At 38.9% G+C, this 17700-nt stretch overlaps 1 protein-coding gene across 1 annotated transcript in view; it reads left to right on the top strand.

Annotated features, from left to right (window-relative positions):
• cacna1ha (calcium channel, voltage-dependent, T type, alpha 1H subunit a) overlaps positions 1-17700 on the top strand; it is a 113942-nt gene that overhangs the window by 59693 nt on the left and 36549 nt on the right. The window contains exons 6-10 of the mRNA XM_055191472.2: positions 3530-3689; positions 4470-4785; positions 8816-8908; positions 9004-9781; positions 13313-13668. Coding sequence (XP_055047447.2) covers positions 3530-3689; positions 4470-4785; positions 8816-8908; positions 9004-9781; positions 13313-13668 — 1703 coding nt within the window. The remainder of the gene's footprint in view (positions 1-3529; positions 3690-4469; positions 4786-8815; positions 8909-9003; positions 9782-13312; positions 13669-17700) is intronic.

Below are 17700 nucleotides of genomic sequence, written 5' to 3'. Positions count from 1 at the left end.
TTAAGGTTTATGACTCACCGTTGCTGAGATGGAGGACGAGATACAGTGATTTATTTCTGTTGTCCTCCACAAGCAGAAGTGCTTTTAGTGCAAAACGATGCTCATATTGGTTTGGGTGCATGTGTGCGCCTCTTAGTTGGTTATTGCCAGCTTGCACCTTGAGCTGTAATTCAAATGCCACACTAGAAAACCGTAGCAGCTCATTGCATGAAGTGGCTCTCTATCTACCATCTATGTGTTTACACAAGAGCGAGTTACCATGTTCATCTCCATCCACTATGTGACCGTCCGATCCTCCAGGGGCCTCATTAAAGTGGCCAAACTGCACTTTGGCTCCACGCTGTCTTTGGTGGGAGGGTTGCGGGCCATAGAGAAGATGTTCACACTCCGTCTGCACCGTCTGACAGGACCATTTAAGGTTCTCTCCTCACTTCACGAACTTAAATTACATTAGTCGCACACACCCACCTCAAGCAGATTAGTCACGCGGTTCCAACCGGATGCTTTACTGATCTCCAGGGGCTTTTCTCTCGATGATGTTTGCTGATGTTTTCCCACTCTCAGAGTCAGGGATCCAGCATTGTGTCATCTCAGAAAAAGCACAGACAGTCGGGAGTGATTCATTTGGGTATTTCTAGGTAACGGGACATCCATGAATATCTTTGAACGTCCTGACAGCGTGAGTTGTGATGTTTACAGCGGTCTGTCTTGATCACAGGAAGGTTTGACAGCGTTACAGTGTATTTACGTATCTGTCCATGCCAATTTTTAAGCTCGATTCAGTTTGTTTTTATTCATTTGGACAGTGTCATTTTTAACTTTAGTGAGTTTATATTAGCATCTGAAATAAATCCCTTGAGGCTTTCCTATTATGGTAATTCTCAGTGCTACAGTATGCTGCGTAATATCTTATATCCTCTATTTTGTATATCTATATTTAAACCTCATGGATTCAAATAAACTCTGTGTAAGCTTAAAAATAAGAGGAAATGCGAGATGTGATGCCAGTGATGCATTCCTGTGCAAAACTCACAGTGCTGGAGAATGCGGGGTGGTTGCCAGGGCATTGCTGTGCTGTTGCTAAGGTGTTCTGAGTGGTTGTTACCACATTGTGATGCGGTTGCTACAGCAATGTTAAGATGACAAAATGAGCATGTTTAATAATACATTTTTACTAAACCTGGCATTTTAAAAGGCTTTACTATTATTGCTAAAACTATACTATTATTGTCAGTACACCTTAATTAGGATATCACTATAAAGTTATGCTTATCTTGGCTTATTTTAGCATCACATAGATGAATAATCATCATCAAACATTTCTGCACTCTTAAATATAAAAGGGTTTCACTCAAAGGTTTTTAGCAGTCGTATCAGTGGTTGTGGTGACCTGCTGTGGGGGATGATGGGAATGCATCGCTGTATTTGTTTAGCGGTTTAAGACTTAATTGTCCATTAAAGTTAGACTCGGATGGTCTTTGAGGTCTGTAGGCAGTGCACTTAAAATACGCATTGTCTCTGCTGTGTCAAGCATAATTACATGTGGAACCAATTTAGGTTAAAGATGTCATCCTCCTATAAAGTGTCTGAGATTTGACTCTCACATTACACCTTACCAGACCTTGAGGGCTTTTTAAGATGAAATAATGTTATACATAAATCATGCCTTCTTTCTTTGTTGCAAAGCACATTTACTAAAACATAGAGGAGAGCGGGACACAACCTAACACTTTTTGGCTTTGGCTCTATCATTAAAAAATATTTAAGTTCGATTAATCATTTTTTAACACAATCAACACACACATCTCTCCTACAAATGAACACTTAAAGTTTGTTTTTGGGACCTATCGTTATCGTACAATTACACCGAAAGCGACGGGAGTGCAAATTGTAACACCTGCTAGAAGATTTGGTTTAAAGACAAATAATTCAATACAATTCAATTGTCTATACTAAAGGTGGATGTTGTTTATATATCTGCCTATAATAGATGAATGTGTGGATATCTATCCACCCATGATCCTTCATCTAACCATCATTGTATTATGCATCAATGCATATAAATAGATTTTTTTGAAAGGGCTGCACAATTAAGACAAAAAAAATCATAATTGTGAATTATTTCCCCTGATATTGTATTAACAGTTATTACTTTCTTGAATAGTATTTACAGTTTTCATTTTATTATCATTGTATGCATGAGTCTTAATTGTTACACTGTGTTACAACTAACCCCGCTGTGTAGAATATTATTTCAATCCCAGATTAAAATAATATAAGGTTGGATTTGGTGACTTACACACCCAACTTAGAAATCGGAAAAAAACTTAAGATGAAGAAATGTACTTTTATGCTTTCAAAACACTCTTTAATCAATATCTTAACCAAACACATCAAAGCATTTCACAAATTTACAGTAGATCATCTTCTGACAATAAGAGAGAAAGACCAAAGCACAGATTGCTCGGCCCTGTAGAAATATGTTAAGTAGCTGCGTTACATTTAACCCGCGTTAGTTTGTGCCCCACTCACCCCAACAATACTTCTTCCACTATTATAAACTATATTAAGGACAGTCTTAATATTTATTTATGGTAGTATCTAAATAACATTTTAATGGCAATATATATAAAAAAGACGTAGAAAACTATATATATATATATATTTTTTTTAATATCAATTCAATTCAATTGTATTTATGTAGCGCTTTTCACAATTGTTAATTGTTTCAAAGCAGCTTTACATTAATGGGAAAACACAGAATATCCGGTAGATAATATAAGAAGTAGAATACAGCGGCTAAGAATACACCATACAAGTGAGCGTAGTAATATACATACAGTAAAGTGCTAAGTTAAGGCAATGTTGGCTGACTCTCCAGGGGATGAAAAAAAACCCTAGGAAAAAAACCCTGTGGGAAAACTCCTAGGAGGAGAAAAACCCTTGAGAGAGATACATATATATTTATATGTATAAACACTATAGGGATATGAAATGGGTAAGCAGATTAAACTGGTTCAGCCGGTAGTCGTTGGTCGCGCATCGGCTGGGCATCACGTTGAAGGAGAGCCAGTAGATCAGTGGTGTGATGACCTTCACAGCAGCAGGAACTGTGTCTGTTTGTCTCATTGTCCTTGGGGTCGAGGACAAGATAGGGAAAGAGAAACAGAATCCTATTAGCATAGGGGCCGTTCGCATGTAATGCAAGTGTCATACAGTATTGTGGTTTAAAATCCGCTCTGTTCCAGACAGGCTAACTATTGCGGCATAAGTATATTACCCAGATGAGTTATGTGAATGCTGTGTTCTGGACAAACTAACTATTGCGGGATAGGTACATTTACTTGACAGTTTATGTGAATGCTTTGTTAAAGAAGAATGTCTTAAGTTTAGACTTAAAGTGATCGACTGTGTCTGATTCTCGACAAAATGAATTGACAATGCTCTTAATATTTCATTCTGTTACTAATAAGGCATAAAAGTGGGATCAAACACACAACCTCTGCCTCTGTGTTGTTGTTTTTTGTAGGTATGAGGATACTGGTTACTCTGCTTCTAGATACTCTGCCTATGTTAGGCAACGTCCTTCTGCTGTGCTTTTTTGTCTTCTTTATATTCGGGATCGTTGGGGTGCAGCTCTGGGCTGGACTTCTAAGGAATCGCTGTTTCATGGCAGATGATGTGAAAGCGTAAGTACCGTCGGACTCTTATCTAACAGACAGCTTTGTCCCCTCTTCTCCTCATATCCCCTCTCCCTCCCCGGGGAAAGCATCAGCACTTCCAATGTAATTCGACGTGGCAGCCAACTGTTGCCTGCAGCAATGGCATTTCAGTCGCTGACAGTCTTGTAAACCGAACATCACACCCTGACATAAAATCAGTGTCGAGCATCAGGCCCCGAGCGAGCACTGAAGTTACGTACACCTTTGTACAAACCTATTTGAGGACAAGACTGAAGTCAGGCGGCAGTCATCATAATGAGTTGCATTAGAAGCAATGTATTTTGATGTAATGGAACAAATTAGTGGTCTGTAAGTGCTTGTGTATGTGTAATGGCCTCATCTCTCAAATATACAGAACTTGAACAGCAGCATTTTAATCTGTCAGCTCTTATTAGCATTGAATATGGGCTACAGTAATGAACTGACTTGATCTAATGTGGTTTCAGGTTGTACTGTTATATATTAATAATTGTTGCTTTATGCTACGTTGAGATTGACTTTACTCCTGAGGACCGAAAAGTCCCAAATGTTGTGTATAAAAATTATTTGGCATTTGTACAGTCAAAGAATCTTGAAGTTTCATTATGTTTTGTTTATTGTATTATTGTAGCATCATATTTTTCGACCAGATTCAGATTAATGATGATTCATTTAAATATCAGGAAAATGTTGTGTGGTCTCCAAGCATGTGATGTTTAAGAGTCTGTTTCAGTAAACAAATGCCACATATTCACTGCCTTTCAACAGCCTCTACAATCTGTCCTTCATGGATCCATACTACATGCACGAGGACGGTGAGGACAACCCCTTCATCTGCTCCACCAATAAGGAGAACGGCATGCTGCCCTGCAGTGAGGTGCCCCCCTTCAAAAAGGGTGACATTGAGTGCACCTTAAAACCCCCTCTACCAGGACACACCTACTTTGGCCTGGATGGACCCAGTAGAAACACCTGCGTTAACTGGAACCAGTATTACAATTTGTGTCGGGCTGGGGAGCTCAACCCTCACAAAGGGGCAGTGAACTTTGATAATATTGGATACGCCTGGATTGCGATATTCCAGGTAAGGTCAAGGATTGTAAATCCTTTATTTATAATGCACAAGTTGTCGCCATGGAAAGGCATCAGTAAGTGCCATTGTTCCTTTTTTTTACTTTAAATGCCCAGGACGGATAATGTTTTTCATTGCTCATTTTTCTTTCTAAAGCCTTGTTAAGCACGCTTCAACCACACCAAATAATTGAATCATCTCTGAGCAAATGTCTGCTTTAGTCATTTCTACTCCCTGCTCACAAGCAGCTCGCTGCCGAAATGGGATTTTTCGATCGGCGCGTTTGGAAATGAAATCGGAAAAGAAAAAGCGTCCCGCCACATATTAACTCATCAGCACTTTCGGTCTGTTCTCATCAGCGGGGCTAAATCACGGCAGACAGACTGGTGGCACAGACCCCTGTTTAAAAGTGTTTAATATGCACAGTCACGCTCTTTCGTCGGGCCCTTTCGGTGTGAGCACACAATGAGACCCGTGCTGTATTTAGTGGAAATGAATGTCAGTCTCATTTGTATGATCATTACAAGTAGGTCAATCACGTGGTTTCCCTATTGCCCAGGTTAATGACAGCACAGTGCAATTGCACGAAAGTACCTGAATGGTTTTCACCTGTGTCAACATAATATCCTAATAGGAGCTTGATTGCACTCATTAAATTACACCAATGGGAGCAGAATGCTCTCATAGCAGGGGCCATTCAGATACGGCCAAGTTGTTGGGTTTGGGGGAATGAAAGCCCAGTTTAAATGAACTGTCAAAATCTGTGTTAAGAACAATAGATGAATAATAATCAACCATAAAAAAATTACACTGAGGAGGGTGGCGGGTTCTAAGGAGAGGGAAACCAAGTGTCCCACCTTTGCGGTTATTAAAGTTCCAGTCAGGTCCGCAACAACAGGTTTAAATGCCTGCAAGGTCAAAAAACACTGACATTTTCTTATAATATAAATCTCAGAGTGAAATTCCCCAAACGATTAGTGTGAAGCCGTTCAAAGGTTCTGTCTGCCTAAACCCTAGCGCTAACGTGACTTACTGACAAGATATTAGAGTTTGAAAACCGACCACAAATCATTAATCAAAGTATTTAAAAAACGACAACAGACACTAACATTTTTACACTTATGTAAGCTAACCGAGCCACAGCTAAACAGTAACAGTAACTGCAACATGCACTAGCCGATTGCTAGCGCAACTTACTGACAAGACATTAGCAACATCAATACACATCATTCATCATTAATCCAAGGAAAAAAAGACAACAAACACTAACATTTTTGCTCATGTAAACAAGTATGTAAGCTAACCGGGCCACAGCTAAGAAGCAAATAATAGTGTAACTGCAACATGCGTTGCTAGCGCGACTTATTGATACAGGTAAGACATTACAGTAACCCTACTGAAAATTCCAGCTAAAACCAGCATAAGCTGGTAGCTGGTTTTAGCTGGTTGTAGCTGGTTTAAGGTGGTTTACGCTGGTCCTCCCAGCCCGACAAAGCTGGTCATGCTGGTGGGCCAGCTGGTATTCCAGCATGACCAGCTAGACCAGCTTAAAATGTGACCAAAACACAGCTAGACCAGCCTGCTACACCAGCAAAACCAGCTTCCTACACCAGCAAAACCAGCTAAAACCAAGCTGGGGACCAGCTAAAACCAGCTCACCAGCTTATGCTGGTCTTAGCTGGATTTTTCAGTAGGGAAACTAGACATTCAGGACACTCGGGGGGAAAATAAACACGTAATAATCATACTTACAGGTTGTGGTTAGGAGATGCATGTTGTTCCCAATAAAGTGTGTACTGACCCATCTTTCATGGCCAAACATTAGCAAATCCCAACTTGAAAAAGTAATTTTAACCACTGATTCTTCACATCGTCTCCCTACTTTAGAAGCCAATAACTTTGTTTATCATGAAATTTTTGGGTTAAAGAAAAACACCACCGTTTTTCAATATTTTACTATGTTCTTACCTCAACTTAGATGAATTAATACATGCCTATCTTTTTTTAATGCGTGCACTTAATCTTTCTACAGCATGTTGTGAATGTGTTAGCATTTAGCTTAGCCACATTCATTCCTTAGGATCCAAACAGGGATGAATTTAGAAGCCACCAAACACTTCCATGTTTTCCCTATTTAAAGACTGTTATATGAGTAGTTACACGAGTAAGTATGGTTCACACAGTTTGCAGTACTTCGACCTTGGCGCGCAGTAACATCATCACTCCTGACTACTCCCCTCCTAACTTCCGTCAACATTACTGCGCCCAAGGTCGAAGTGCTGCATGTAACAGTTTTTAAATATGGAAACAGGGAAGTGTTTTGTGGCTTCTAAATTCATCCCTGTTTGGATCCTAAGGAATGAATGGGGCTAGGCCAAATGCCAACACATTCACAACGCTCTTCACAAAGATCAAGTGCACGCATTGAATAAAGATAGGTATGTATTACTTCATCTAAGTTGATGTAAGATCATAGTAAAACATTGAAAAACTGAGGTGTTTTCCTTTAACAACTTACCGCTTACATTGATGGACAACTACATGACACACTGCAATAAAGGTAATTTTTGATAGTGGATCTGACTGGCTCTTTATGGAGGGCCTCTTCTTGTCAAACTTGGGGTTGGGATTAGACATTCTTGAGGTGTTGCATAAATTAAAATTTAGGGTTAGATGGCTGGGGGTTACAAATTGAGGGTGGATTGGAATTAGAAAAGAGTATTCTTGTCTAAAAGCAGCTAGCAAAAACATTTGTTTAAAAATAAAATACAAAAGAGAACAAAGAATAAAGGTGCCATCCGCTCATCCTAGAAAGATTTCACAAGAATTTGGCCCTAGCTGTATCCCTTCTAGCAACAAACCATGGACAATAGTCACTGCTTTTTAGGTTGCATATGAAATATTGACCATTTTCAGTATACTGGTGTCCATACAGACATGTTCGACACACGGTGACTGCTCTAGTAGTATGGTTTGATGTATTACCTGTACACAGTCTGTGAAGAAAAATGAAGAATATCCTAGGCTTTAGCCTGAGTAAAAACAGACTCTTTTGAAAAATGATAAGTGGTTCTGACCCATTTACAATGCTTAATGTGACCAGTTTCTGAGTCAGCTATTCTAAACTCGATTATGCGGATGGACTGCAAAAAAGCTATGTTTAAATGGTCTCTATAAACACCAAAACTTCTTTGTTTAAGAGTCAGACATTGAATCCAGTAGAGAGTAAGAACACAGGAGAGTGATATAGACTTGCTCAAATATAGGGTCAGATGCTAAGTGATGCAGTTGGGAATTAAATGCTATTGAAGGTTACAGGCACTAGATCAGGACATCCAAAACAAATAATTCAATGTTAACAGTCTTGTCCCTGCAATCTACTTTTCCGAACAGCAATCAGACCTCTGGCATTGCTCAACGATCTGTAAGGCTTCGCTGTGTTTTTCTCTGATTTATACGTCTTATGCACTTTGTGTTCACTGAAACATCTCCAAAATGTCCTGATGATGAGAAGAAACTGAACTATTACAAAGGCTACATTGTGAAGCACTTCACGTTCAAGAACAGAATATGATTTTAAAAGAAGTGAAATTAAAATAAGTGCTGGTTGTTATCTGTTCTGTGTCTAGTAAGTAAGGTAAAAACTGAAGCATTTTTTTCTTCATCTCAGTACCAAGGGGCGGTTTCACGGACAGGGTTTAGATTAATCCACGATTAGCCCTTAGTTATATTAGGGCATTTAAGTCATTTTTACAAACATACCTTACAAAAAACACTGATGTGCATATTAAGACAAAACAATGGCACTTATATATGTTAAGATCTATGTTACAGCTTAAACATGCATTTTAGTCAGGCACTACACTTAAACCCTGTCCGGGAAACCGCCCCCAAGAGAAATTAACAATACAAGCAAGGTTTTATTCCCCAGATAAACTCTAAAAATTGACGTTTGAACCACAAGCTACAGTACCTGCATGGTCAATATCTTCTATGTCACAGTATTTCATCTTCATCCTCAGTTTGTCTTGTTTTTTTGCAGGTTATTACTTTGGAAGGATGGGTGGATATCATGTATTACGTTATGGATGCCCACTCCTTTTACAATTTTATATATTTTATATTGCTTATAATAGTAAGTATGCTCTATTTGATCCTGCTTTACAGAGTTGATTTAAAAAAATAAATAAAAAGTGTGCAATTAAGCAAAGTGCCTTCTGTGTCTTTCAGGTGGGCTCCTTCTTCATGATCAACCTGTGCCTGGTTGTAATAGCAACCCAGTTCTCCGAAACGAAGCAGCGTGAAAACCAGCTGATGCAGGAGCAGAGGGCACGCTACCTCTCCAACGACAGCACGCTCGCCAGCTACTCCGAGCCGGGAAGCTGCTACGAGGAGATGCTCAGGTACATCAGCCACTTGTACCGCAAGGTAAAGCGGCGTGCTTCCCGCATCTACAACCGCTGGCAGAGCAAGCGCAGGAAGAAAGTGAACCCCAACAGCGGGCTGACTGGGGGAGGAGGGGCTGGAGGCGGGGCCAACGGCCACAGCAGGCACAGGAGCGGCAGTCACTGGGTCCGTTCCTTCCACAACCTTGTACAGCAGCACCAACGTCAACACTGTCACCTCAGCAATGGCAGCCCCAGCCCTTTGGCCTCTTCGGGGCCTGGCGAGGCAGTGGAGATGAGGTCCATCGCAACGGGGCCACAGCTTACAGTGTCTTCTCAGCCAACCGCAGTGCAGAATCTTTCTTCCAGGACTCAATCAGTGCAAAGTATTTATCAAGGTGACTTTCACGAGGTCCCGCAGGTGCGAACGGGCACCGCTGGGGGCGTGTCAGCGCTCGGGCGACTAAACGGGGGGATGAACTATCCAACCATCTTGCCCTCCTTCATGTGCAGCTACGCAGGCAGCAACCCTGCGGGTAAAGGCAGGGGTGACTCGAACACCAGCTCAGAGAGTGATGCTGTAGATCCCTTTGAGAAGCTGCAGCAGCTCATGGGAGAGCGTGGTAAGTGTCAATGTTTTCACTTTTTTTATCAGGTGCAGTTCACCTCACATGGCCTGTTGCAGGATAATGGAAAGCATTTTCGGGAAGTGATTGTAAACCTTTTACAGATGTGATATAAAGTCTATTTCTCACATGTTAAAGTCATTTACACAATCTTTAAGGGAGGTGACAGCCAGCACTCCACTTGTGACTGGGGCTGTCGAAAGTAGAACATAGATGCTGTTAAAAAGGACAAAATGCACCTGTAAGGTACCATAAAGGTCATATGAAGAACATATGAAGCATTAAACACTGATTTTAAGTTACTGTTTGCTAAAAATCTTGCATGTGTATTTCAACAGGATGAAGTTATTTTATGCATCATTCTGTTCGTTCAGCACTAAATAATAAACATGTCCCTTTAATATTCAAGTCTCATATTCACACCTTAACTGTACAACCACACCTCCGCAGACTTGGGCTTCCAAAAAAGTTCAGACCGCCCGGTCAGTAGCTTATTACCATAAAGTTGAGCTTCTTTCAACTTTCTGATTTACGCTCTGGTCGCTCAAGATGCCCAAAATGCGACATTGATGGATTTGACGCTCCTTGCAGCTGAGAGAAGCCAACTTCCATTGTAAATTAATGACTTCCGGTATCTTTGGAAACTCAAGTCTGCGGCCTGTACAGTTAGGATTTCTGTCATGGAACTGGAATACTGGACTGTATGTGCTGAATGTTTACCTGTAGTTCACCGTCTCGGCCTGGAGTAAATTGTGATAGCTGCTTGAATCACCTCGTTATCAAAGACTAAAGTGGGCCGCTGTGTGTGATTACATCCTCAGAAAATGCATTAGCATAAGAGCGCCGGCACATACGTACTCTTATTAGACTGATTAGCTTTATTGAAGGCTATAAGATCACAAGATCAGAGCAAAGCACTTGAACAGAAATCTCTGGTCTCTGCCTAATTTCTCATCTATGGCTGGAAAACTAATTAAATAACTACTTTAATTCATTTGAATGATGAAATTAACCAAATAAGAAACAATTAATACTTTTTTAATTGATGTCAGTGAGCAGAGATTGAACATTAGTTGAGCTCTGTTGATTTCTGAGTTATAAGCTAGTTGAAATAAATCGTGTGGATAATATAAACATCAGAATCCAGGAGCACACAGATGTTCCTGGGAGAAAAACAAACCACTTTTTGAAAAGCAAAAACTCATTATTGACTGAGGTGGTCCCCATGCACTCCCATGGCAACCAGAAAACTCTTCAAGCTTCAACATTAAATTGTTTAATTCCCCAAGAACTGGAAGTCACGACTTCACTTCCATATTGTGACGTTTTTCCGAGTGTACGGATTATCACACTAAGAAAATAGCGGGTGTTGCTTGTCGTTTCCACAGTGAATTGATTGGATAAAAGTAGGCATTCAGAAATTTAACTTGCAGCAAACTGACATCAATCAATCAATCAACTTTTATTTATAAGTCATATTTAAAAACAGCTGAGGCTGACCAAAGTGCTGTAAATCAAATAAAAAAAAACACTTTAAAAGACAACATGCTAAGAAGACAACCACTCTTAAAAAAATCAGGGAGTGTTAAAAGCTAAGGAAAAGAAATATGTTTTCAAGGATGACTTGAATGTGGCAATAGAAGGGGCTAGTCTGATATATAAAGGCAGGCTATTCCATAATTGGGGTCCTATAACTGCAAAGGCCGGATCACCTCGTTTTTTAAGTCGAGATCGCGCTACAACAAGTAGGCATTGGTCACACGATCTGAAGTTTCTTGACGGGGAATGACGGGAGAGGAATTTAGAGCTTTGTAAACATATAGTAAAATTTTAAAATCAACTCTAAATTTGACGGGAAGCCAGTGTAAGGCTGATAAGACATCTTGAATGGGTGGAGTTAATGGATGCTCCCGCCGCCCAAGCCATCTAGCTGACATCATCAGAGAATGATAATAATAAAAAATAATAATGCATTTTATTTATGGGCGCCTTTCTCAACACTCAAGGTCACCTTACAAAATCAACAATAAAACACACATTCCAACAAATAATAAGTAAAAAACAGTCAATAAAAGTAACATATTAGTACGATTGATTATAAAAACAAGTAAAAATAGGGTGGGGTCATTACAGTCAGGGCAAAAATAAAAATTAAAGAGAGTAAGCCTGTCTGAAAAGATGAGTTTTTAGGTGAGATTTAAAAGTGGCTATGGATGTGGAGTGTTGGATGTAATGGGGCAAAGAATTCCAAAGGTATTGGGCTGAGCGACTGAAAGCTCTAGACCCCATAGTAACCAGACGAGCAGGTGGAAGAATGAGCTGGATTGAGGAAGAAGACCTGAGAGAACGGGTGGGTGTCTTAATATGTATGAGCTCGGTGAGATATTGAGCGGCAAGATTATTAATAGCTTTAAATGTAAGGAGAAGGATCTCTTGTGATCACCACAATAGGGCAAAAAAATTGAAGTTTATGATTTTTTTATTATGACCCATAGGGATAAATTGCTTATAATGAATACCGTAATATTCCTTTAAAAAAATGAGAATTGTCAGTTTTGATTTTATGGGGACTTTAAATATGACTTCTGCCCACCGGAGCGTTTTTTATTCAGCCGGCATATGTTTTCCTTTATTTACAATGGAAGCACCTTGCTGTAAAAAACGTCAACACGTCCAATCACAGTGGAGCAGGGGCGGGACAAAAACTGTACCACACCAACCAACCGCCGCATCATACAAGGGCTGATAATCAAAACAAAAGTATTAAAGCAACTAAAGTGCTCAGCTGAAGAAACACTGCCTGGCGTTTCAGCCACGTTTAAAAACTGTGTATTTTCACTTTCTTGTTGTGGATATTGCTGTGGTTTCAGTTGTTACACGTGATGTAAGGAATAATTGATGACGGTTGTTAAATTATAAGAAAATAATGCACACCCAAGGTGGTTATTACACCACGGGTGTGCATTATTTTCGAATAATTCAAAGGACCGGAGTCAATTATTTCGCTCATACCACGGTTACCAAAAATATTCGTCTGGTGCCTATTTTTAAGACATTTTAAAGGTTAGGTGTGCGATTATTGAAAAATAATCAACACCCATGGAACATTTCTTAACCAATCAGAATAAAGCATTCAACAGCCCCGTGTTATAATAAAAGTAAACATCCTAAAACTGCCTAAAAACAGTTCAGACACAGATAATGTGCACTGAAAGAGAGGCTCAGGTAGTTTTTATTTTTGGGTAAACCTTCCTTTAACACAAATGACCTTTAATGCATGAAAAAAAATTTGCAGAGTGTCAGAAAGAGAGTGGAAAATAGCTATGAGAAACCAAAACGAGGGTATTGAGACTTTGCAAAAGACTCTTTAGTAACATCAAGAAAAAATGTATGACTTCTTAAAATTAACCAACACGTTAGTTTCAAAGAACTTTCTTCAAAGAAATGTTAATACCTGTTAACAGAATCGCTGCGCAACTTCGTTAACTGTACAGTAGCTGTTGACTAACTGTGTTTTTCCCTATGCAGGTCACAGCCATTTACTGATGCAGATGGCCGGTGTTGTGCCCGGCCCACTGCTCTTTGAGCTCCTGAGCTGCCCATATTGTGCAAGGGCTTTGGAGACTATGGATCTGGAGCTTGGTGATTCAGATTGCTCCAAATCAGATGGGGATGTGGTGTACGAGTTCTCCCATGGAGTGGAATTTAAACCTGGACGCTTATCCCAAAATAAAGTACTGGAGGAGAGCAACCGCCTTGCGCAGTTCTGGGTTAACTTCAGGGATAGATTGATACGCATAGTGGAGAGCAAATACTTCAATCGAGGAATTATGATCGCCATCCTCATCAACACCTTAAGCATGGGGATTGAATACCATGAGCAGGTGAGTTTTGAACCTTTTTAATACACATGCTAATATTTTTCCAAAATAACCCACTTATTTGTTTTGCATATGCTTGTAAAACCATAGATGGGTTAAGCATTCATTAGCACAGAGTCTTATTGATGTGTGCATAGACATTTCTGAAGATTTGTTGTCTTATTGGACAGAACCACTGGTTAGGTAACTGCCTCTTGTTTTACATTTACATTCATGGCATCAATATTAAACATGGTATATTATATATTAATATTAATAAAGCTACATTTTCTCAAGAAAATGTTAATGATATCCGGGCAAAATGTACCACTAAAATAATGATGGGCATTTTGGGTGATTGCTAGGGAGTTGCAATGTGATGGCTTAATTGAATGGGTGTTAGCAAATTGATATTGAGTTATTGGCTAGCTGGTTACTCACTAAAGGCACAAGAAATGCAAATGTTTAGCTCAGATCTCTGAGCATTACTGTAGTATGAGCAATAGTGATGCTTGCTGTAGCAAAGACCACATTCACTTTTATTCATGAAGTAGATGTTTTTATCCAAAGTGACTTACAAATGAGATTGCATTTAACATTTTCTCCTAACAGACAACAATTACAATGGAGTGGATAACATAAATCAGATTTTTTAATAATGTTTGCATTGTTAAACCAAGTTAAAAGGTGGAAAGTTAGGGGTTAGTATGTAGAGATGTGTGTTGTTTTTTGAAGGATTCTGTTTCACAGCCATTTGGGTGGAGACTGGCAGCTCATTTCATCAAAGAGGAACAAATAAGTAAATGTTTTTAAGATTCATTTGGTGCCTTGTTGTGAAATAATCAACCGTTGTTGATGGTAGATCGTGGGAGGAAACGTAAACCTTTAGGACTGAGTTGAGGTATGAGGGTACAGATCCAGTTGCGGTCCTGAAAGCAAGTGTTAGAGACTTGTATTTAAAGCGGTTGGCTACTAATATACTCTCAGTATGAGTTATTGCATTGGGTTTGCGATAATAACTACATTGTGCATAATATATGTATGAACATCAGAGTTGTTTCTTTGCTCAAAGGCAGTTTGGAGAGAAATTGTTGTTGAAATAAATAATGGTTATGAACTTAGAAGTAGAAGTAAGATTTAGCAGTGCTGCATTTGATTCTACATCATTAAAAGACTGACAAACTATATATAATTTGCTTACGGCATATGTGTTGGAGGATATGTTAAAATACTTCTCGATGGGGCGATTTCCTGGACAGGACTTAAGTCTAGTCCAAGACTAAAGTGCTTGTTTCGGTTGTCTTTAATGAAATCAGCTTGCACACATCTTAAAATATATCACTGCCATTGGTTTATTTCAAAATGCACACTAGTAATATTTTTGTAAGGTATGTTTATAAAAACTACTTACATTTCCTAATATAATTAAGGTGTACTCCTGGATTAATCTAAACCCTGCCCGGGAAACCACCCCTAAATATAGTTGCGCATTACAGGGTGAAGTTTGCGCAACTGTGATAAGTAAATTTGTTCAATTTGCAAGTGTATTGGTTTGTATATTTCACAGTCTGATAGTTGCAAATTTTAAAAGGTTATTCATATTGCTGCTCTCTGTATTTAATGTAAATGCGCAGTATTTCCTGTTTTTGATTTTTTTATTTAATTGAGGGTTGAAATGATTGTCTGTACTGCATGCCACAAATACTGTCTAAAGACATTAAGGGAACCGTGAAATGGATTTTGTGGTTTTGTATTTCGTGTCTGTTAGCTATTGAGGCCATTAATATGGCAGTGTACTCATAAAAATCTATTAAATAATCTTTGGACATATGATTTTGTCCATTGTAGAAGCCATAAAGTTTGCTTTACCCAGAATAAGATGTACAGTAGGTTACATAAAAAGAACCTTTAATATATGTCTAATCCCAATTTTCTTTGTCGAAATAAAAAACTTGTCAACCCTGGGGATAAAATCATTTGTATTCATGCAATCGAATGAAAAGGTAGTGCTGTTTAGTGTGATAAGCAGTTTGAATCCATATAAGTTTAGTTCAGTATAGTGATGCCATCTATTGAAATACGCTGTCACTATAATAGGTATTGAGGGAGGATTACAGTAATAAGATAAGTCAGGCTGCATTGATCTATGTGCTTTTAACCCAGCGCAAGACGGATCAGTAGCTCAGTAGTCTCTGCACTCTCAAGTCAATCCACCACCTGATGGGATGTACACAGGGTCAGTGACTGTTAGTGTGTCTTCGGGTACTGCATCAGTCAAAGTCACTGCACAGAGCAGACGCCCATGTTCACTCCATCACTCAAACCCTTTTCCTACGGTCACGACAGCAAAGGCTAGTTATTTTAGCTTGATGAATAATAGGCATTAATCATTAGCTCTGAGGCCGAGTAGATGTTCAAGAGAACATACTGTGACTTTAGGGTCAGTTTATTGATGTTTTAATACTTTTTACTATGTCAGGTCATTTGTTGCCTGTACATGTTTGTTTGAGACTGATTGGATGGGGGGTTACACTTTATTTTATGGTGTTATTATTACATATAATAATGGTGTAATTAAACATATAAGTACTAAGTACTAACTCTTGCCCCGCCATTGACATGTTATCTCATCAATTAAGAGAAAACATTTGCATAAAAAGTGTTTCTGATGAGGTTTTATGTTAATCTGTAATACCGCGATTATCCACTAAATTACCCAATTTATAAAAAAAACTGAAGCACAATTTTTTTTTACTAATTTTAAACCCTGGGCCCTATTTTAACGATCTAAGTGCATGGTGTAAAGCGCACGGTCTAAACGGGCGTGTCAAAATCCACTTTTGCAAATTTAACGGCGGGAAAAATGGTTTGTGCGCCGAGCACAGGGTATGGGTATTAATGAGTAATGGGTGTGTTTTGGGCGTAACGTGGTATAAACCAATGAGAGTCTCAGCTCTCATCCCCTCTAAAAGCAAGTTGCGCTGGCGCTATGTCTAATCCCTATTTAGATTACGGATTTGTAAACTTAAAAACTAAGCGGAGGAAGAAGATCACCAGTTTAAGATTAATGTTAAATAATTGTGTTGTTTTCATTTGTTTTGAAATAGTTATTTTTTTTTATTGAAACCTTTAAAAGCGTTTTCTTTTAGTCATGGAAGTAAAAATAGCAGGCTTTTAATTGCTGTAAATGTATGGATATCCAACATCATAAAAAAATTATTTACAAGTATGTAAGAAAAGGTTTGTACTCTAAAAATACTTTATTTGTAACAAACAGTTTACAAACGTGCGGAGAGCTGTTTCAGCACTCGGACAGCGGCATGTTTTTTTTAAGCATTACTTAAAAATGTTTCTCATCTCACCATATCCACAGGTACAGAGTCATCATATACAATAAATCCGTAGGGAGCATCTAAAAATTTTTTTAAAATAGATGCATTTGTTTAAAACAAAGCATTTATTTACTTAACAGGCAGGCTGCAGGTGAAGCTGCTCTTTACGCCTTCTAACATCTCATAATTGGTCCTCATTTATGTCCAAGAGACTCAATAATAATCATTTACATTTTAATCCTTTAATTTTTCATATTATAAAAAGGGTTGTTTTTTGCTGCGCATCCATGTGTGTGATAAGCCATTGTGCATTGTCGTCCCGTATACGAACGTGCTCATTAAGTAACGAAAACTATATTGCGCCATTGACTAGACTTTAGAGCAGGTTTTTGTTGGTCAATGGCATAGTCTATTTTTTATTGCCTCAAAATAGCAAAGCGCCAACAATGCACCTGAACACACCTCGTTTTCAGACCAGAATGCCCATGGGCGCAAAATTGGGCGCAAATGCATTTGCTACTTAAATAACATGGCGCTAAACATAAAAATTATCATTGCACCGCGTTGAAACTAGCAAAAGACACTTGCGCTGCATTGCGCCAGGTGTACGATAGAGCCCTCTGTGTATGTTTTGATAATTGTTCTGAATCTGATCTTTAACAAAATTCCTTCACAAAAATGCAATTATTTCAGCTTTTTGCTAAAAGATTTGTATTTTTTAAAG

Source organism: Misgurnus anguillicaudatus, chromosome 19 (assembly GCF_027580225.2).
Source record: "Misgurnus anguillicaudatus chromosome 19, ASM2758022v2, whole genome shotgun sequence".
Classification (NCBI taxonomy): Eukaryota; Metazoa; Chordata; class Actinopteri; order Cypriniformes; family Cobitidae; genus Misgurnus; species Misgurnus anguillicaudatus.
The sequence above is the reverse complement of the archived record's forward strand: the minus strand, read 5'-3'. Positions and strand labels throughout refer to the sequence as shown.